The sequence below is a fragment of the Abramis brama genome, assembly GCF_963993115.1.
Source record: "Abramis brama genome assembly, chromosome: 14".
In the NCBI taxonomy this organism is placed as follows: domain Eukaryota; kingdom Metazoa; phylum Chordata; class Actinopteri; order Cypriniformes; family Leuciscidae; genus Abramis; species Abramis brama.
Genome location: NC_139976.1, coordinates 14,560,391 through 14,582,797, shown reverse-complemented (window position 1 = coordinate 14,582,797; position 22,407 = coordinate 14,560,391). Strand labels below are relative to the sequence as shown.

At 38.4% G+C, this 22,407-nt stretch overlaps 1 protein-coding gene across 2 annotated transcripts; it reads right to left on the bottom strand.

Annotated features, from left to right (window-relative positions):
- Positions 1-6,508: 6,508 nt before the first annotated feature.
- On the bottom strand, positions 6,509-17,327 carry sncgb (synuclein, gamma b (breast cancer-specific protein 1)). 2 transcript variants are annotated; one of them, XM_084134818.1, is made up of 6 exons: positions 16,677-17,081; positions 13,442-13,483; positions 13,231-13,358; positions 12,933-12,950; positions 10,410-10,457; positions 6,509-8,040 (listed from the first exon to the last, which is right to left on the bottom strand). In XM_084134818.1, the coding sequence occupies exons 1-6, from the start codon at positions 17,059-17,061 to the stop codon at positions 8,032-8,034; spliced, it is 630 nt and encodes a 209-aa protein (XP_083990944.1). In that variant the 5' UTR covers positions 17,062-17,081; the 3' UTR covers positions 6,509-8,031. The 2 variants fall into 2 exon arrangements, with proteins under 2 accessions (XP_083990944.1, XP_083990945.1); XM_084134819.1 differs by lacking the exon at positions 12,933-12,950 and having other exon boundaries at positions 16,677-17,327.
- Between the last annotated feature and the right edge of the window lie 5,080 nt (positions 17,328-22,407).

The window sequence follows — 22,407 nt, the reverse complement described above, 5'->3', positions numbered from 1 at the left end:
TTTTCTGTTGTATTTTGTATCTATTACTCATTGTCACCATAATACTTACATTCCTTCATTACCTCATGAATGAAAGAATTCTTATGTAGTTCATTTTCACATTCACATTATAAATCATAATTAGGATATCAATAAATTAAAATATTTCATAATTCCAATAGTTATTGTTTCTATTGAAAGTAAATGAACAGGCCTTTGTGGAAGTGTTAGGTTCAGCAATTTTATGGCAATATTTCAATTGAGGAAAACGGGTTAATTTTAACCCTTAAATGCATACCTCGGGTCTTTGGTGACTCGGGACATTAACTACCCTCCTCCTCATTAATTGTTTTTTACTACTATGATATTATACTACATAGCCTATAATAAAAGATAATGAATTTCAAACCTGAACCAAACATATTTTTATTCAAAGATCAGCAGTCTGTCTTTAGTCTGGCACAAAAAACAACAACATTAAAATCATGAACTCAAATGTCATTGTAAAAAAATAATCCCCTTCATTGAGGCCTTGATGGCAGTCTATGGTAGCCTATAGTCTATGGTACCAATCACGTTAGTGAAGCCTGAGTGACATATATACTGTAGCCTAATCTTCATAAAAAAATTAACTGGGGGGTATTTTGTGCTGACAAAAAACGACAATCTCACGAATCACGAGAAAAAAGAGATTGGACCAAGACGTCTCGGAATGGTTATTTGATACATTTATGTACTTACAAAGTTTTAATCGCGTCCCCTTTGCAATTATGGATGTGCAACACACACACACACAAATTGTGATAACGTTCGCGCAATTTTTTGAAACTACACACACACAAATACTGTGATAACGTTTGCTAAGTACTACGTTTGCTAAATTATATTTATGCGAGAGGTGCTGTTGCGTCATGTTGACATTACTTGTCGTAGGCTACAGGTGCTTGTGTGGCAAATGTGAGAAGATGGCTATACAGAACCAGAAAACAAATGCTGCAGGGAGATAGACGTTTATATACTTTCTATGGAGATAGAGCAGACCTTAATTTATTTAAATTTGTAATTGCTGCAAAAAATGATACGTGACATAAAACTGTCTGACGTTGTTTGTTGAAACATCCTATGACGACGACAATAAATAGCTTTAGACGCATTTGTTGTTGAACTGGCTGACATCTATTGAAATGACTATTTGCTCAAAAATCATAAAATACACTTAGCCTACTTCTTCTGGAGGTGACGTTGGATCGCGAACAGTAACGTTAGGCAACGATCCACACTTGAGGATTAACTTTGACCCTCGTTCACTAAACAGTCAGTCAGAAAATGATTCTCGCAAACGTATTTAGGAAGTTTAAGTGGCGCCTTTTCTTCATAAATAAAATCCATCCGCTGTGTTTTCAGTGGCTCTGATGTTAGTGAAGACTACTATGTCCATTCTTACATCCCACAACAGAACACCTACACTTCTTAGGAGACATTACCGGCTGTCCTTGAAACAATGGCGATGGTGTACAGATCACCGAGGGTACCGGGTAACCACAGTGTCAATCAAACCACGTCGGTGGGGCTTGCGCAATTCTACGTCACAGTGAGAGCAATCTTAGAACAGTTCTGAGACAGTGCTTATGATTTATTGAGATTGTAAAAAAACCACTGGGTGGATTTTTATCATTCTAGGGTGGTTTTGCTCACACACTGCCAACACACATTTATGTTCAAACACCATGTAAAAGTGAATTTTGCATAATAGGTGCCCTTTAATGCTCATGGGTAGCCTAAATGGGTTCCATTCAGACCTTAACATTAAGTATTTTAATAAATATGATCTGCCCAAATGCACTATAAGAGGTATATCCCTTTAACTAACCAACCAGTTCCTTAATAACACTTCCTTGATGAAGTGACATGATTTTGGTGGGAAAACAAAAGAACAAACATCAGTGAGTGTTAGCAATAGATTTTATTGATTATTGATTCCGTGATGTTTCTCTCATTTTAAAACATGACATCCTGTTTGACAAACAGTAGTCATGTTAAACATTTCAAAAGATGTCTAAAATATATAAACGAACCTAAACATGTTCAAACTCAATCACTAACTGAGCAATGGCTCTTTAATTCTTCATTTTCATCAAGTGTCTTGTTAATTTTATTACCATTGTCTAAATAATAGTTTACTTATTTTCATAATTTATTTCTGAAAGTGCTTTTTATACAAATAACTTGAAATGTAAAATGTAAGTTACAGAGCTCAAAAAGGTACTGCAAAACAAACATATACAGAAAATGATCCGCTTCAGCCTGTTTCTTGATGACAAAAATTTACAACTCCTGGAGACATATATTATTCAGTGCTGAAAGTTAGAATATAATTGCAAATGGATGGGGTCCAGTTAGCATACAGCGATGAGTGACATAGTGAAAGTCCATGTTTAAAGTATTCAGGTTCACTTCAACAGGCCCTTCCCAAAGGACAACGCCTGCTCGGCTGCCTTATTGGCTGCAGCGTCTGTAGCAGCTTTGCCGACTGCGCCGCTCAACATATCGCCAATGCCTACGCAGACACAATGTATTGATCAGAGAGATTTCAACCGGATGAATATGATAGTGGAAGAGTTTAAGATTATCTTCCCAATAGCTCCTTTTAAAAGAAAAGCAAAATATTACCTCCTTCCCCTTTCTGGTCTTTTGCGCCTGCTGCCTTTTTCTTGTCTCCTCCGATCATTCCTCCAACTTTCTCCTTGGCCACCACAGCTAATGAAACATTTGCAAGAGTTAATGATCTTGTCTGTACATGTTAGGTAAAGTTAGCTGTAAATTACAGAAATTACTAGCATGCGGCATGCGCCACTTCTTGGAAGGCATCAATTTCAAGTTAATGTAACCTTGCAATGAACAAAAAGATTATAAAATATGTTTCTGACTTACCAGCCTTGTCGATAATCATGTCCACATTCTTGTCCATGTTTCGTGTTTGTCAGTCTGGAACTGTGTGTGTGCATCAGAGACGTGCGTATTTATAGGCTGTTGTGTTTAACCTCTTTACACACACCCCAAAGCATTAGATGAGAAACACCCTCTCAAACTCATAGCATTCTTTATCTCTGTCACTCCATGTCAACATTAAAGGAGCATTCAGAGCTTGGGAGAGTGTTCATCAACCCATTTAATTGCTAAAACAAGCCATTCAACTTCAACACTAACCCCCTCAGGGTCAGAAGTATAGTGTTTGTACTGCATTCAGGGCATGGCATAGGACACATTACTATTGAACTACTGGATATACAAGCTTTCGCTGTTGTTAGAGAATACAGGGTTGCGTGACTCATGAAGGAAGCAGTTGAAGAATTTATTATGACACAAAATGAAGCCAAGCAGTTGGTGGTTTTACAATGACTGGTTTGGTTTTTGAGATTTACAGCATCTGGAATCATTTGTGATTATTTTCCTAATGTCTTTTTCTGTCTTCTTGCATTTTGATACTAAAGAATGTGTTCGTTTGGTGGAAATTCAGATGCAAAGGAAAAGAAACCTCTATGGGGTCCAATAGTCTGAGACGACACTGAAAATCTAGGATTCAAAAGTTAAATTTAAAGTAAAGCAATATTACAATATTAAAATCTGGGAATATATGGGTGAATTTAAATAATTTAACTACTTTGGTTGGAGTGACTATTGCTATTTTTTTCAAATGCTTTGCACTAACTTCTAACATGAAAAGCCACACTTGTGACCACAATGAAAATCCTGGATTTAAAATTTAAGTTGAGGAGAGATTTGGGATTTTGAATCCGAACCCAACGTTTCTCAAAAAAGCAAATTGGTGATATTGGCCACGTGAACTTCTTTGTGCCAAAGGTCAGATTTCTGCAGGTACTTCAGAGGAATACCATAGTATTACCATGTTAGTTGACCAAAAAAACATTTTGAACCATGACACTTTTTGTTCATAGCGACATGCAATGAAATAAAAATTCATTAAAGATATAGTTCATCCAAAAATGAAAAATGTATCATTACTCACCTCAGGTTGTTCCAAACCTGTATGAGTTTGTGTTGAACACAAAAGAAGACTTCTATAGTATTGTTCCCTACTAGAACGACTGTCAACTGTTTGATTGACAGCAATTATTTAAAATATTTTCTTTTGTGTTCAACAGAGGAAAGAAACACACAGGTTTGAAACAACTTGAGGGTGAGTAATGATAACATTTTCATTTTTGGGTGAACTGTCCCTTTAACTGACTGCATATAGCATATAGGCCAACCTGCCTCTCATTTATTTATTTTTTATTATTATGTTATAGTTTCTTCAAAGCAGACACTATAGGTTTTTCCATACATATGTTTACAGCAGCATTGTTATTGCTCTATTCAACAAATGTTCTCACTAAACAGACTCACTAACCAATAGTTTGCTCTGTTTACTGGGTGTGTACTGATGGATCCCTAAAGCGTGATGTCCTGAAGGAGTGGTGGATAATTGCTGTGGTCTGTATGAATGTGTTTTGGCTTGATGTTTGTTTGCAAAATAGCAGATCAGATCTTGTTACTGCAGCGCTAGCTAATAAAAATCTTTCTGTGCAGTTCATTACCCTTCATCCCCATATTCCACTGGCATGATAAGGAAAACAATAGAATAAACCATAATTCATCATGTTAGCCCCCAAATACAGCCTGGCTCTATTATGTCTATTATGATCAAAAATATTTATCTGTAAATTATATTTAGATTCAGAAACTAAAGGCAAGTACACAGTTTTTCATTGCTAGTCTCCTCTGTACTCTCCATTGATGGTGACCAGCAGCATTAACAACTCTACTAACTTCACAATTTCCGTGTGAATTTAACGACCTGTAACAAGCTATTTGTTCCAACAAATGAAAATGCTAGAGGGTGTTTGGTGTGTAGAACATTTAAACAAAAAGGCCTATACAAGTACACTGAGTGTACTGTACTAGCTAAAGGCAAGTAAGGTTTGTTGCGATTAACAAAAATATAAGCACTACAAGGTTTGGCCAAAACAGAATGCAATAAAATGTTGTATAATGTACATAGTGCACATCACTCTGGAATACTTGATTCTGAATGATCAGTTGCAGTGTTCTTGATGCGATTGAGAGATTTAAACACAATTGTCATGATAGACGGCAAACAATCATTGATGGCTGAGGAAGCAACACAATATAAAGCAATAACATATAAACCTTTGAATTTTGAATACAAATTTAGTTATGTTATCTTGTGCAATATATAAATATAGATAAATATGTGCAAAATGTGCAAATATGTTATTTTAGCAGGGCAGTAGTACATAAAAATATCCTATAAATGTAGAATGGTGTCAAAAGTTGTAGTTAATAGTTCATCGTGAGAACTGTACCCTAATCTAAAGTGTGAATATATATATATAAAGTGTATATATATATATGTACACTGAACAAAATTATAGACGCAACATTTTTGTTTTTGCCCCCATTTTTCATGAGCTGAATTCAAAGATATAAGACTTTTTCTATGCACACAAAAGGCCTATTTCTCTCAAATATTGTTCACAAATCTATCTAAATCTGTGTTAGTGAGCACTTCTCCTTTGCCGAGATAATCCATCCACCTCACAGGTGTGGCATATTAAGATGCTGATTAGACAGCATGATTATTGCACAGGTGTGCCTTAGGCTGGCCACAATAAAAGGCCACTCTAAAAGGCCACACCCCCCTCGATCCACAACGTTGACATCAGCAAACCGCTCACCCACACAACGCCATACACGCTGTCTGCCATCTGCCCTGTACAGTGAAAACCGGGATTCATCCGTGAAGAGAACACCTCTCCAAAGTGCCAGGCGCCATCGAATGTGAGCATTTGCCCACTCAAGTCGGTTACAACGACGAACTGCAGTCAGGTCGAGACCCTGATGAGGACGACGAGCATGCAGCTGAGCTTCCCTGAGACGGTTTCTGACAGTTTGTGCAGAAATTCCTTGGTTATGCAAACCAATTGTTGCAGCAGCTGTCCGGGTGGCTGGTCTTAGACGATCTTGGAGGTGTAGATGCTGGATGTGGTGGTCCTGGGCTGGTATGGTTACATGTGGTCTGCGGTTGTGAGGCCGGTTGGATGTACTGCCAAATTCTCTGAAAAGCCTTTGGAGATGGCTTATGGTAGAGAAATGAACATTCAATTCACGGGCAACAGCTCTGGTGGACATTCCTGCAGTCAGCATGAATTAATGTGTTTGGGATGCTCTGGATCGGCATTTACAACAGCGTGTTCCAGGTCCTGCCAATATCCAGCAACTTCGCAAAGCCATTGAAGAGGAGTAGGGTTGGGTGTCATATATATTTTTTTTCAATACTGGTGCCAAATCGATACAACCCTAAAGATTCTGCATGCATGGTGTGTAAAGAGCCGTATAATAGTTGTAGTAGTGCATGTATTCGCACACCATATTTATAGTGCATAGTACATTTGCAAAGGACACCTACAATCCCGCCCGCAAAATAAAAAATGACACATATTCGGCATACATTTCAACAAAACTCTTTATTTCACTTATACAGTTTATAAAATCAGCTTGCCTGCTTTGATGCCAACATAAAAGTTATGTGGGACATTTGTTTGTGTGTGTTTGTGTGTGTGTGTGTGTGTTTCAGAGAGAGCAAAGAGAGACAGGCTCAAAGAAAGAAATCTTGAGAAGAGTGTGTTTTTGTGTTTTTATCATGTGTGTGTGCATGTGTGTGAATATCCGAGTGCTGATAAGGCAACATGCAGTCTTCAGTTTTTTGTGGCTTCAAAGAAAGAACAAACTGCAATGTTTGATAGCTTTGTCTTAGTTACCTACAGCAGACACAAGCCTGGGGTGGATCTGAACACGCCGTTGAATAAAAGGACAGGGACGGGTTTGGGTGGCCATGACGGTAAGGCTAAATGAAGATGAAGACGGTCATCTTATTAGTAAAGATCTACACTTCTTAGCATTCCCTTGGTAAAACACAGTTCCTAGAGTCAGCATATAGCACAGTGCTACAGAACAGACCAAAGACAAACTTTGCAACGGCGCTGTAGTATTGCTTTTACATTGCGGGCATCACAAATTCATGATCGCACACCGACTTCACATGCATTGCAACAAAATCAGGACGAAACAGAATGTGTTTGAAGATTTGATCTCTTTCCACAACATTAAAAGACTGTCTTTTCTTGTTGTCCTAGCAGCCGAAGGATTCAAAAACCCTTTTTCAACAGACTTCACTCACAAATTGAACCAAACCTCACATGTACAAGCTAATGAAGAGATGCAAGTCTAGCACAGCTACATCAATACGGATAATTATTTTTTTGTTTTACAGTATCTATGTATACAGTATGCGTTCACATTTTGTGAATAAACATATTTGTTCTTACTCTAACAAATCACACGGTAAGTCTATTGGTCAAGCACACAGTAACTCTATTCTGCACACACACTGAACTAAAGGAATGTAATGTATCTCTTAATGTACATACAACTTGTCATTGTGTACATTGCAGCATTTTCAAGACTAAATAAATCGAAAAATGGCTATGATCTCACAAAGATCCAGACGCACATTGCTACATGCCCTGATGAAATGAGATGTATTGCTTTTCTTACATTACTGGTCATGCGGGTATCTTTTTTTTTTTTTTTTTTTCAGACATGGTCCTAAAACACAACCTCAACCTATGATATCAGCCTCTAGGCTTCCCGGTTCCTGTCCATTTTTTTGTGTAAGGAGTGAGTGAGGGTGTATGTTTGATCGTGTCTGATGAGGTGTGGACGGGCAGAGGGATGACAATAACACTAGAGAACAGTATGATGCCACCACAGATGAAGAGGAGGGGAAGCGTCACACATCTAAAGGCTACAGGGCTCAGGGAAAGTCTTTTTCAACTCTGGTTTTCCATACAGTCACAAAAAAATATCGTTAACATCTGGAGTCGGGTCGAGGTGAGGCTTTGGAGCAGAAACTCAGAGGTGGAGAGTCAGAGGGAAGAGAGGGGACCGTTTCAGCTTCAGCCCTCTGGACTAATAACCCTGATGAACCGAAAGAAAAATATTGATGTTCAACACAGATTAAGTCATTCTTATCTGCACAGATGCTTTGGACACTTTCCATAGAGAGAGTTCAGAATCAAGTCATTCTTTTTTTAAATTACCAGGATTGCCTCAGGAGGTAAATTTTTTCGCAATAAACATATGCAAATACAACAAGTTGGGACATTTTGTAAAATGCAATAAAATTCACAGTCTGTGATTTGTTAATTCTCTTGAACCTTTTTTTAACTGACAAAAGTACAAAGAAAAGTTTTCCAATGTTTTCACTGACCAACATAATTGTATTTTGTAAATGTAAACAAATTTAGATATTGATGGCTGCAACACACTACAAAAAAGTTGGGACAGAGGCAAAACAAAAGTGAAAAGATTATAAAGGTTAGATTATCTAACTCTTTTGAAACAGTCCACTATGAGTAGGTGAATTGGTAATAGGTGAGGGTATCATGTTTGGGTGAAAAGGGAGCTTCTCAGTCTTTGCAAGCAAAGATGGGGCATGGCTCACCACTTTGTGCCAAATATCATGAGGGAATTGTCAAACAATTAAAAAAATCCCATTTCTCAATGCAAGATTGCAAAGAATTTACGCCTTTCACCATCTACCACACATAATATTGTGAAAAGATTCCGGGATTCCAGAGAAATCTCAGTCTGTGTAGGGCAAGGCAGGAGACCTCTGTTGAATGTGCGTGACCTTTGAGCCCTCAGACGGCATTACATGAGAAACCATCACACTACTCGGTTAAATACAGCCACATGTGCTCAGGAACACTTTAGAAAACCATTTTCACTAAACACAGTCTGACGCTGCATCAAGAAATGCCACTTGAATCTCTGTTACGCAAGGAGAAAGCTATACATCAGTTCTATGTGGAGATGCTGGCGAGTTCTCTGGGCCCGAGCTCATCTCAGATGGTTTTTGGGAAAAACAGACATTTTCATTTCCAGATTTTCATCAGTGACAGGTGCAAAAGCAAACATCTGTCCTGGTATTGGGGTGCATCAGTGCAAGTGGCATGGGTGACTTGCATTTGTGTGAGGGCATCACTGACATGAAGGCATATATTTGGATTGTACAGAGACATAAACTGCCAAGATGACATCTTTCCTGGGAAGTAAGACAATGCCAGGCCTTATTCTGCACATGCTAAAACTGAGTGGTTTCTAGACACTGAACTAGCAGATCTGTCTCTTATTGAAAATGTATGACCCATCATGAAAAGGAGAATCTGGCAATGATGACCACAGACCGTTGAGCAGCTGTCTTGTATCAGACAAGACTGGGCAAATATTCCACTTGCAACACTTCAACAATTGGTATCCTCAATTCCCAAATGATTAAAAAGTGTAATTAAAAGGAAAGGTGATATGACACAGTGGTAAACATGCCTCTGTCCCAACTTTTGTGTAGTGTGTTGCAGCCATCAAAATCAAAACTTGTATATATGTACAAAATAAAATTAAGTTGGTCAGTGAAAACATTGGAAATATTTTCTTTGTACATTTGTCAGTTAAAGGTTCAAGATAATTAACAAATCACAGATTCTTGATTTGATTGCATTTTACAAAATGTCCCAACTATTCTGGAAATGGGTTTGTATAAAGCATTCATTCATTCTAAAATATGATATAATTTTATAATATAGAATATTATAGATAATTATTATATTCACTATACACTATGTTCTATACAAACTACTGTTCAGATACTTTTCAGCATGAACACATTAAATTGATCAAAAGTAAAGACATTTAAAATATTACAAAATGTTTTATTTTAAATAAATGCTGTTCTTTTGAATTTTATATTCAGCAAAGAATCCTGAAAGAAAATGTGCCAAGGTTTTCTGCAAAAATATTAAGAAAAACTTTGATTGATAATAATTTTTTGAGCACCAAATCAGCATATTAGAATGATTTCTGCAGGATCATGTGACACTGACGACCGGAGAGTAACGATGCTGAAAATTCAGCTTTGCCATCACAGGAATAAATTACATGTTAAAATATATATTAAAATAGAAAAGAGTTATTTTAAATTGTAATATTTCACAACATTACTGCTTTTATTGTATTTTTTGATCAATTCAGTGCCAACTTATTAGCATGAGAGATTTACCAACCCCAAAAACTGTATATAATTTTATTTTATTTTTTTCATGAGAATTAATAAGACTATAAGACTTCTGAGGCAGAACAGGCTAAATCCTCAATTTTAAAGGGAGACATACACATTAGTTTAAAACAATTTCCGACATGCTAATTTTATGTTAGAAACAAGTTTATCTAACAAATAAATAAAAAAAAGTCCTTTTTTATGGAAAGTGCTTTTTTTTCTCCGTACTCACCTCTCCACCCTCTCCTCCTTCCATGCCGCCCCCATGGGAGAAGTCACCCTGTGGAATACAGACACAATTAAGATCCAAGATACAGCTGCTCCTGTCTTTAGCTCCGCCTGTCATTCATATATTCAGCAGTGAATTTTCATACAGAGCTCAATAACATTGCTTTTGTCATAGCCATACTAAAGAATATCCATTCAGACATGCAGGGATGCAGCACAGCCACAGGCCTGGACTCTCAGACACTCCCTGTGCAGAGGGACAATGTCTCTTTACTGCAGTGTGTTATGACTGCTGTCTCTGCAGGGATGGAGGGAAGGAGGGAGGGATGTAATCGATGGCCATGGAGTTCCTGTGGAAGGTGAATGCAGCTGGCAGGCACATCTTCTTCCACAGTCTCTCTCTCTCTCTCTCTCTCTATTTGTTCTGCTCTTCTGCTGAGTCACTGTCCTCCTCAAAGGACTCAGTCTTAGTCCTAGCTTTCTTCTCTACATCCCCATCAAATCTTCCCGTCCTTCAACAAAATTAAAAAAAATAATGTTGCGATCTATAACATTTGCCAAAAAGGATAGTCGTTTCAGAGGCGGAGTAAGTTCGATTTTGATGAGAGATTGGTGTGTGTACGCTAAAATCCACACCAATGTTCAGATTTATCAAAACGGTGCTTAACACAACGTTAGGTTCCAAGCAGGCGTACGCACTTTTCTTTGTGACAGCTTAGGAGTACTGAAGGTATTTTGCAGAACCGCAGAGCCATACGTCACAGCAGTCTGAGGACAGCAGCGCTAGGCCCGTGGTGTTGGGGTGGAGCTTATAGCATCGTTAAGGGTACGTTCTTTGGGTGGGGTTGAGCATTCGTTAAGGTACAGCTTACAGTAATGGAGACGGGTAGGGTTAGTGGTTGAAGCAAGGTATGCGATCCTCAGCACCACCCTAACTTCCGGTGTTGCTGTTCTCAGACTGCTGTGACGTGTGCTTCTGTGGTTCTGCAGTTACATCTAAACGGCAATATTAATAATACGGGATTTGATTCTTACAGTGTGCGTATGCTAAAATCCATGTTTTTTGGGATTCAGTGGTTCTCAACCTTTTTGACTCCAAGGTCCATTGTCTTGAAATCACACTTTATACTTGGGCTTTCTCGTATATATTTTCAAGACTGTGGTGGGAACCCTAGTTGTTAAGTGAGCGAATTAAAATAAGAAATATCTTATTTTAATGTGTGTTTTGTTTTGAAGTCATCTTGAGGCCCCCTTGGAACTTTGCTGTGGCCCTAGTGGGCCCCTGGTTGAGAACCACTCTCTTAGATTAAATGTAGGATGGTGTCTATGCAACATTTTATAAATGAGACCCCTGGTGTCCTTAAAGTAAAGTGCACCAATGAATCGTTCAAAATAATACCAAGAATGTGAACGTATATAGGGTCATTTTGATTTAATGATTATTTTGAAGCATAATTGCTCTCTGAATATCTATAATCACAGTTAAAAAGCTTATGATAATAACCCATTTTGAGAATGAAAACTGATCTGTGACTTCCAGAAAAGTTTTTGTACAATACAGAATTTTAAGGACTTTTATGTATATTCATAAATACATATTAATGTATGTATTAAATTATGTTTTGAAGGCAAAACTTTGGTTCTAGATAAGCCATTATTCCTGACAATTATTGAACTTGTTAAAATGTATAAGACCATCATTTAACATTATTTGGAACATTACATTAAGGAGGAACAGCAAGTAATATTGTGCAGGGAAAACATGCATTATCCACGAGCAGTTAGAAATGCACACTGCCATTGATAAGCTGTCTGAGGATGTAAAAGTGTAACTGCTTTAGTGTCATTTACATGGTCTGTCCTGCCAGAATACATGTTCTGGTAGAAGACATGACAGAGTGCACAGACTGTTAGTTGATGCAATGGGAATGATTGTATTAGACAGGTAAATATAGGGATAGATCTGTCATTTGCGTGTTATGTGAAGATTTGCTTTTCTTGATGATGCTATTAGTGTAGATTCAGAACAATTCACTTAGTTGTCAGTGACTAAAGCTCCAGTGTTGTTTTTGTTAGCTAAAACTACATTAATTGGAATATTGCTGAAATAAAACAGAATATAAATATTAGATAACAAATTTAAACTTAAAGAAACAAACTAAAATTAGAAATGAAATATTATTTATATAATAGTATATAAATAATACTAAAACAACATGGATCTGCTCCCTTGAGTTTGGAGCAGAAGCAGAGTTTTCTTTCCAGAAAATTCCTGAACACTGACAAATCATGAACTTAAAGGGAATCCAGGTAATCAATGAAGCCATTCGATCTCATTATGAAGATTATCGATCTCACAATGAAGAGAATGACTCCAGTGGGGATTGAACGAAGCCAACTGAACTCTGCTGTTATATAGATGGTTGCGCACATTTGCCCCATCAGTGTGTTGTCTGTCATACAGCAGTCAGCTAAATTTAAAGCTCAGTCTCATGAACCACCATTCCCAAGCCCATTTAATAAGCACCTCATATAAAGCCTCATCCTGTCAACAGCACATGGGGGGGGGGGGGGGGACAAACAGAATATGTTAGACACAAAATACAGTATAAATACAGTAGCTACATGTAGTAAAGTGCAGTATTATCAAACCAACTGCCTTTAGTAGTTAACCCAGGCTAGACATGGATCCATTAGGCTAGACTTAAAGGTCTTTGAAATGCAATACACATGAAATATTAAACAGAAAGATAAAAAGGCCGATTTTTGGGTCATCTAAAAGGACGATATCTAGTGGAGAACCACATGAGAGCGCTGTCACTCACCGGGTTGACCATGCCGGTTGATGCACCCACATTCTCCAGCCCCTCTGCTGTCTTCTGCCCCATCTCATTAGCACCGCCTACCGCTGTTTCACCCACAATATTCGCCTGGTCGGTGGTCCTGTGGGCAACTGTGAGGGATAGTGTATGTCAATGACTTTTCAATTCTCAATTTCTATTTTCTAAAGACGAGGCACACTTATTAATTTCTCACCTGTGTTTACGCCTGACACCACTCCCTCCTTTGTCTTGTTGCCTGAAATAAATAAACATGAAATGTTCTTTATGAGAATGGTGCAACAGCCTCATTTTACAACTATACGGAAGAATGAGCTCCATATAAAAGCATGTAGAGGAAAAGCCACCCTATTGATGTCAAAATGTGAAATATAGGCCTACTCTATGGTTCAAAAGTTTGGGGTTGGTAAGATTTTTTAATGTTTTTGAAAGAAGTCTCACCAAGGCTGCATTTGTTTGATCAAAAATACAGTGAAAATAGTAAGTGAAATATTATTACAATTATAAATAACATTTCTTATTATTATCATCAATGTTGAAAACAGTTGTGCTGCTTAGTATTTTTGTGGAATCTGAAACTCTTTGATGAATAGAAAGTTCAAAAGAACAGCATTTGTTTAAAATAGAAACCTTTGGTTTATTATACCTATTAATGCCTTTAATGACACCTTTGGCCAATTTAATGCATTCTCTCTCTCTCTCTCATTTTTTTTTATTTTTTAAATCTTACTGACCCCAAACTTTTGAACGGTAGTGCAAATAGTTTTTACATAGATATAGTCATAATAATAGACAATGGTTTTAGAACAGCATGAATCATTTGTGCTGCATCTTCGTTGTTGTGCTGTATACACACTGTGTATGTGTCTGTTTATATATATACATATATATATTTAATTATAAGTGAAAAATTATACAAATGCACAAACACAATAAACATTAAGCAATATACAAATATGCAAAGTACACAGATTTTCAACAATATGCAAAATACCTGAGACATTAAGACATATACAAAATGCAAGTCTCATGTTTAAGCAATCTGATCTCATCATTTAATCCTGCTCACGTCTCTATTCACAGGTGATAGAGGACTATTCAGATCAGTGCAAATAGAGGGGAATTCCAGCACCACTTTAAAGCTGATAAGATACCAAACACTTCATTAACAGATGCTTCAAAGAGTTTGCCTGTCAGTCTTACATCCACCCTCAATATCATTATATTACACAGATCACAGCCTTGCTGTAATCATACATTTAAAAATTCAACACAAAGGACATAATTCCAGCTGTCTGGTTATTAGTGCAGTCTAAGCAGATGTTGAAATTGTGTAATATTTGGATGCAACCTGCTTCCATATTTCAGTATGTCTTCAATTTATATTTATACTTCACTCAGTCAATCCCTCTCTATTCTTAGAGAGTTCCCTTCCTTCTCCCTCTCTTTCCCTATCCATCTCTGTCTTTCTTTACGTGAAAGCTTAGTTTTGAGTAGTTTCTGCATGGCTGAGCACATCTGCTCTCCTGCAGTCTTCCTGTATGTGCCTTAAAGGAGATCACTCTATATATGTCAAAGTCTATCTGCACCGATTGCTTTTCAAATACACATTCTCTGTTTGTCGGAGGAACCTAGGCTGCTTGTTGATAAAGGGTTTGCAAGATCGGTTCCAGTCGAGATCAGCGTAAGACACTGCGTCATAAGCTGATGCTGATGACACCGCATCTTCAGAAAATCAAAGGATCAAAGGCCATTCACAGTACCAAACGCAGTAGCTTTTTCACTCACAAACAGAGAATAAGTAGCCTACCTTCGTAACAATCAACATGAGTAATGATTTCACACCCTAGTGCACACAATGCCATATAAGCACTCTGAAGTCTCCTGACAATACATGCACTTCGATGAGAGCGGATTTGCAGGCCTGTGACCTCTGCACAGGTGACCTTGGTGGAGGAGTGCTTATAAAGATTACATCGCACCCAAATGCATGCTAGGTTGATTGTTGATCTGATTGGATTAGGTAAGATTACCACTGTCGATTTATAGGTGATGAAAATTACATCGAGGAGAGAGTTTTGAGTGACCGGAACGCTCTATGGTGTGTAGGTCATTTTGAGACGCTGTCCATTAAATTGGCCATGCAATGAATCCTGTTTATTCATATTTTTACGTTGAACGGTGTTTGTATTTTCTGTCTCAGTCATCTATCGTGTCCTCCTTATGCCATCTGTTCATTTCTGTTGTGATGAGCATAAGCAGGCGCTATGGGGCTACAAGCCTATGACATAACACTGAGCTCTCCACCTAATTTCTCCATCTCTCTCTCTACGGTGGCATAGGGAGAGGATGAGCGTTAGTCATCTCAGTCCACTCACAACCAGGCAAATCCTGCTGCATCGGCACACGCTCTCTCACACACACATACGCATGGAGACGGCAAGCACAGAGGGGGAGGGAGTAAATGCTGCAGTGCTCAGCTGATCCGCTCCCTTTATGCCCCCCCCTTACTTTCTCTCTCGTTCACATGCACATAAACAACACTTTATAATGCATGCAGGATGAAATAATGTATTCATGTAATATTGGATATAAACAACAGGTATATCTCTTATTCACATGCACATGAGTGCATGCATGAAATAAAAAAATAAAAAAAGCACATCTCTGCCTAAAAATGGCATTTGTAACAGCATTGTAGTGCACAATGCATTTTTATGCATGAATAAAAAATTAGTAATGGCACCAAATCTTGGTATAAACTACTATGCTTTTTTAAATTGTATATTATATTATATTATATTATATTATATTATATTATATTATATTATATTATATTATATTATTATAAATGCTGAGATCTATAATGACAACTTGACTTTATTAAATAAAATAAAAACAAAATAATTCAAATTATTAAATGAAACTGTATAAAACACGTGTTTGGGTTTATGTGTTAAAAAACATTTATTTATTTATTTTTAAAAATTAATCTGAAATATTAGTGCACGCTGATATTGTCATTGTATTTATAAGCTTTTACTTTGTCCTGTTCAGGTCTGTACTACCATCACTCTCTCCTTCACCACACCCCAGGTTTTGTTCCCTGCACCATTTTCGCAGCATTGTTTTTTTTTGTTTTTTATCATTCATGAATCTCACATTCACAGCTGCCTCCATCTACACTCTCACAGATCCTCAGCAGACTAGAGCACAACCTCATTGAGACCCTCCTCTCACACACACACACGCACGCACACACACATATAGTAATGAAATGCAGACTCATCCATCACATCTGTATTAAATCCATTGGGAATAATTGCAAAGACCTTTACAGAACACAGCTATTATTATCACTGTCAGTACTGCATTATTTTACCCTGCGTGGGACACACACAGAGAGACTAGCGGCAAACATCTGCACTTACCCACATACATGACTCCTTCCTTGGTCCTGAGAGCTGCCTCTTCAACCCCAGCTTTAGTTTTCTCAGCGGCGGCCACCACTCCTTCCTTGGCCATGGAGAATCCCTTCATTAGAGCATCCATCCTGGACGTTGAGTTGAGACTATGGTGCTCTGCAGATGGACTGGGCCTGGCAGGGTTTGCAAGGACTGACGGTGTCTGGCTAAATGCTGAAAGTTTCAGATGACAAGAGAGAGGAATACAGAGAGATTCTGCGCCGGGACAGATGGATACACGGACACCCTGGACAGAAAGCAGTAGAATGAGAGTGAGAAAGAGAGAGAGAGGCGAGCAGGCGCAAGTGAACAGGATGCAGAGAGACAGAACCTGCTGGATGCTGCAGTGCATTTAAGTCGTGCTGCGGCTACAGCCTCCACCCACACCCACACCCCCCCCACACACACACACACAGCAGACGTGCACTGCTTCTCACAGCAATGTAGAGCAGACTGATTACATATTTATTCCGCTCTAGCCAGCAGTGCATTAAAACCAGATGATTTTTACAATTATTGCCATCCTCTTGCACCTTAGGGATATGTGCTCTGCCTCAAAAAGGTTGTTTATTTCTTTATGGGAATTCATTTGAGTGTATAAACATTCTTATCTGGCCCATGAAAATAAATATTTTACCATTACCACAGTAAAAACATATTTGTATTATATAATATTTCTTTGTGTGAGTGTATATATATATATATATATATATATATATGTGTGGGTGTGTGTGTGTGTGTGGGTGTGTGTGTGAGAGAGAGTAATATGTATACTATAATTTAATATCATACAATATATAATGTCATAATAAATTAATTTGCTTAGTAATATTTAAATTTATATAATAATTTTGTATATTGTATATTATTTTTGTGTATACTATTATATTCATTTTATTATATACATTACAATGTATGTAATATAATATAATCATTTGCGCAGTCTAATATATATATATATATATATATATATATATATATATATATATATATATATATATATATATATTTATAGAAAATTATATGTGATGGTAGAACCAGTGTCCTAGTTCCACCCTCGCTCTCCACCTCCAAACTCAAGGTGTTCTTAGCCCTTCAACATGTTGGTTCTGCCACCGCTCATTTGATTTTATCCATATCCACCGGGATGCTAGTTCTGCCTGTTTGGTGTCTGTTCTCCAAGTTGCTACAAGTCATTTGCTGTGGCCAGGACTCCTCTGGAGGGGGGACGTGTAACAGAAAACAGACAAACATAGTCCGCGGCAAACAGAAGAGTCCATGGGGGAGTGGAGGGTGGTAGGAGCCAGGTGCATGAGGAGCCAGATGGAGGTCCAAAAAGCCCGCCATGACGAAGCCCCAGGGCGGAGTTGAGGGAGGGAGGAGCCATGGTGGAGATTTGGCAGACGACACCCAAGGGAAATGTGGAGACCGAGATGGAGCCGTGGCGATGAGCGTCCGAGGCACTAGGGAGCCTGAGGACTGCGGCGGAGCCAGGGGAAGGCTGAGCCAGACAGAGCTGAATGTATGTGGGACAACGTCAGACAGGCAAGGCAGACAAGGCAGACAAGGCAGAGTTGGTGGGATGAGGGAGCCCGGTGAAGCTGTCAGGATGATAGTTTCAGGTGGAGCCAAGGGAGGGAGGAGCAAAGGCGAGGCCAGTGGGTCGACAGGCTGAGGTGGAGCGATGGGTAGCGAGGCTGGAGGCGGAGCCAGGGGATCCTCTGGGCTAGGCGGAGCTGGTGGCCTGAAGAACCAAGGCTGATCCTCACAAGATTGTGTAGGAGATGCAGAGGGACTGAAGAGACTCAGCGGAGGTAATGGCTTTCAGAGGAGGCGGAAGAGGGAGGCTGGGAGGAATCCCAGGCAACATGGGGCTGGGCGGAACCAGTGGGGAAACAGGAGATTCAGACTGGGCTGGTCTGACAGGGGCGTGGCATCACGATGGTGGCTTTCCATGGCCTCACCCCTTTGTTGTGGCCTCACCCCTTTGTGGCCTCACCCCTTTGTTGTGTGTTCCAAGGTTTATGCAAATTTTAGGGTTTGTGATGTCACCAACCCAGGAAGAAACTCGTTGCAGTCCCTACCAGCCATTTGTTGTAGTCCTTAAAAAGTTATTTCTGTAAAAGAAAATATATCCGTTTGCATTGAACTTTGTAACTTTGCAGATGTTGTTTATGCTCAAACAGCAACATTACACACTAACTCAAGTAAAAAAGTGAAATCATAATCAAGGGCCCCTTTAACAAATGCTTCAAATAATGTCCAGAGGCCAAGTTAATAATATCTACAGAGGTGAGGTTGAGGGCAGGGCTTCCCTCCTTGCCCTCGAGCTCCACTAACACTCATGTCAACTTCCGTCCTCATTGCAGGCTCGGGCTCGTCCATCATGGCAGGCCAATCTCCACAGTCAGCGGTGGGGTCTAGCAAATCCATCTTGCAGCTCGCTGGCGGTGGATGGCTGGTCACTGAATGTGGAGTGGGGTCGGTGTGGTCATCAGCCAGGCAGATGGTGAACGGGGAGTCATTGTTCACCAGCACCCACTCAACGAATCTGGCAAAGTCTTCCTTTGGACCGTCCGCTGGAAGATGTGCCTTAGACGGTCGCTCAGGCTGGTGTGGTAAAATACACAGAGTGAGTGATCCAGGTAGTGTATTTGGCACGGTAGCCGGAGAAAGTCCCACACGGGGTCTTCCAACAGACGGTATGGTATCCCTGCTCCAGGCAGAGTAACTCAACAGCTGGTAGGTCAATGGAGTGAAAAACAAAACAAAAAAGAACAAAAAGAAAGGCGGAAGAAAAACGCTGCAAGAAAATTTACTGTACGGTTCTGACTTCTGTCATGGGTCGTTGTAGACAAGTAGCGTAGCGTGCAAAGACGAATAAATCAGGGATCACTACTGATGGGTGGACATTGAACATTAAGCATGTTCCAGCCAGGTTCGTCACTTGTTGGGGTCCCCATAAAAATAATAATATGTTACATTTATATAGCGCTTGTATGGGTACTCAAAGCGCTTCACATATTGAAGAGGGACTCTCCTCAACCACCACCAATGTGCAGCATCCACCTGGATGATGTAAATAACATGTTGTATTTGTTGCAGCATCCACCTGGATGATTTAAATAACATGTTGTATTTGTTGCAGACCAGCGAATAGATTGTAAAAAATCCAACAAAAACAGCTGAATGATTCCTCACTTTCCATGCTAAACATATTAGAATTGTCAGCTGAAAGTCACTACTCAGCAGGAATTCTTTGGTGTGACGCAATTTGATTGGATGAGGGTGGTAAATGCCAACCCACCTGGTGGCTGCGGATTGGTTAAGGACCACAGAATGATGATTGACACGGGAAATAGAGGCTGTGAAGGACCCCTAATGCCTGAGAGCTGTAATCTCTGATGGAATCAGACAGGGTTGCTTGTCCACTCCGCTGTGCATCAGATGGTCAGCTGTTTCTAGGCGGGATTAAACAGTTTACAGGTTAGAGAGTGAACGAGATATTCTTGTCCATGACATTCTACATCAGTAATCTGGAATGACAATAATATATATACAGTATATAAGACAACAATGAACCATACAAGATGAGGTTTGTTTTAATATAAAATAGTCAATATATTCAATTTATTTTGTAACTAAATAATTTGTGTGGTCAAGTAGATTAACAATTGTGTAATGCATTAAAAACGATATAAAAAGTACTATACGTGAACACAAGAATTAAGATTATGGATGAAACGAGATATTCAAATGAAATAATAGCTCAGTTTAAAAAAACATAAGGCTGAGCAGTTATGAATAACTAATGAAATATACTGTAGTAATGGAGTCCTCCTTGAATAATGCAAACATCACCAGTGATGAATTATGAATGACATCATTAATAAACTATTAATTCACTCTTTGAGTGCAAAAATGCAACCCAAAACAAGACTATGACTGATCAAAAAAAGCACATAGTAAAGGAGGGGGTAAGAAAAGGAAGTATTTCTCTGATGTCAGATTACAAGTGGTGCTGATATCTCACCAACTAGGAAATGATCCTCAGTATTTAAGATATCATAAGCATGCAGAGAATAGAAGCATTGATTAGGCTGCAGACTGCTGTGTCATCTATATCTATTATGTTCTTCTGCCAGCATGACAGCAAAACTGAGAGCTGAGAATAAGCCGATACTACACTGCCAGAAGAGCTCAAAGGATCAGAGACTCAATAGAGGAACACGGTGCAAAAAATATCAAACAGAAATGCATCTAAAGGCATCTTAGCTCTGTGCCAGTTCTTTGCAGCCGAGTATACCAGCTGTTATCTGTTTTTCTGAAAACAAACACATGCCAGTCAGAACATGCTTTTATGGCATACACAATGTTTTTCTGCATGCTGGGGTTTCCCATTGGAACTGACTTAACATCAGGTGATGATCACTGATCCCACATAAAACTACAGTAAAACAAATGAAAGGACAGAGTTTGAAATATGTAGGTGGATATTGTGCTTAAAAAAAATCTCGCTTAAGCCTATACTTATATTGTATTATATTGTGTTATTGGATATTAAATCATTTTATCATCTTACTTGTACATTATATTAACCCTGTAAAGCCTGACATGTGAAATAATGGTTCATATTAGAGCTGCACAATATATCGAAATTATCGAAATATCGCAAATTATGTATAAATCGCGATATGCATATCGCAACAGCTTGCAGTGGGGTCATGAACAAAATACAAAGAGAAAATCACTCACTGCTCTTGGCTGAATAACTTTTGTAGCTTTAATAAGAATCAGTAGCCTATATATTAAATTCATACATTGAAAACTAAGCAGTGTTTATTTTTACATTTGATTATTCAGTTTCTGCTGTTAAATAAACCTAATGTAGGCCTACCTGAAACCCTAAACCCTGTGGTTTACACTGATGTTAAAATAACACTTATTATTAAGTAAAACACTGCCGTTCACTTTCAGAAGTTGTAGGTTTTTCTTGTCACAGAAAGAATGTGAAACACGTATGTAGGTTAGCCTATATAATTTTAAATGTATTTTAAAGATAATTTAAGTTTATTTTACACACTATCGCATATCGCATTTTTCGTCAATATCGTGCAGCCCTAGATGGAGCTCAGATTATAGATTATGGAGTTTTACTTACCCGGGTGAGTGGACTGACATAAACTGTTCAAATAGTAGGAAATATTTGAATCGCGATTGACCAAATAGAATCAGACCTATTCCAGAAAGCTGTATAACAATGAACAAACGCAGACAGATCGCAGGATAAGATTTTGTGGAAATACTTTATTAAATAAAATCATTAAACAAGAGAGAGTCAGGAGACTCAGGAGAGTCGACGAATTCTGGAAATCTGTAAAGCTTTTTTCGTTCTGCGTGGGAGGTTCCATGTGGATCTGCTCATTAGTAAAGTGAAGTAAAAAAAAAAAAAAAAAATCATACATACCACAGGAGTCATTTAATATACTGCTGCTCAGTCATTTAAACAATAATAATTTTTTTTAAGACAATAATATGTTTTTAGCTAAATGTGTCTTCACATGTCAAAGCTTTTCTAGAAGTCTTTTTAAAAGCTATAGAAAGTTTTACACTATACTTATCTTAGAAAAATAAATTATAACATGTCCAGCACTAAAATGCCCTTCTTATCACAACATCCAAAAATTAATAATAGTAA

Bases quoted from the DNA above. Each gene is read 5' to 3' on its own strand.
- sncgb (XM_084134818.1), bottom strand. From the start codon at position 17,061: ATGCACTGCAGCATCCAGCAGGTTCTGTCTCTCTGCATCCTGTTCACT. The intron at 13,484-16,676 runs GTAAGTGCAGAT...TATTTATTTCAG, and splicing joins GGAAGGAGTCATGTATGTGG to GCAACAAGACAAAGGAGGGA. The intron at 13,359-13,441 runs GTGAGAAATTAA...TATCCCTCACAG, and splicing joins GGTGTCAGGCGTAAACACAG to TTGCCCACAGGACCACCGAC.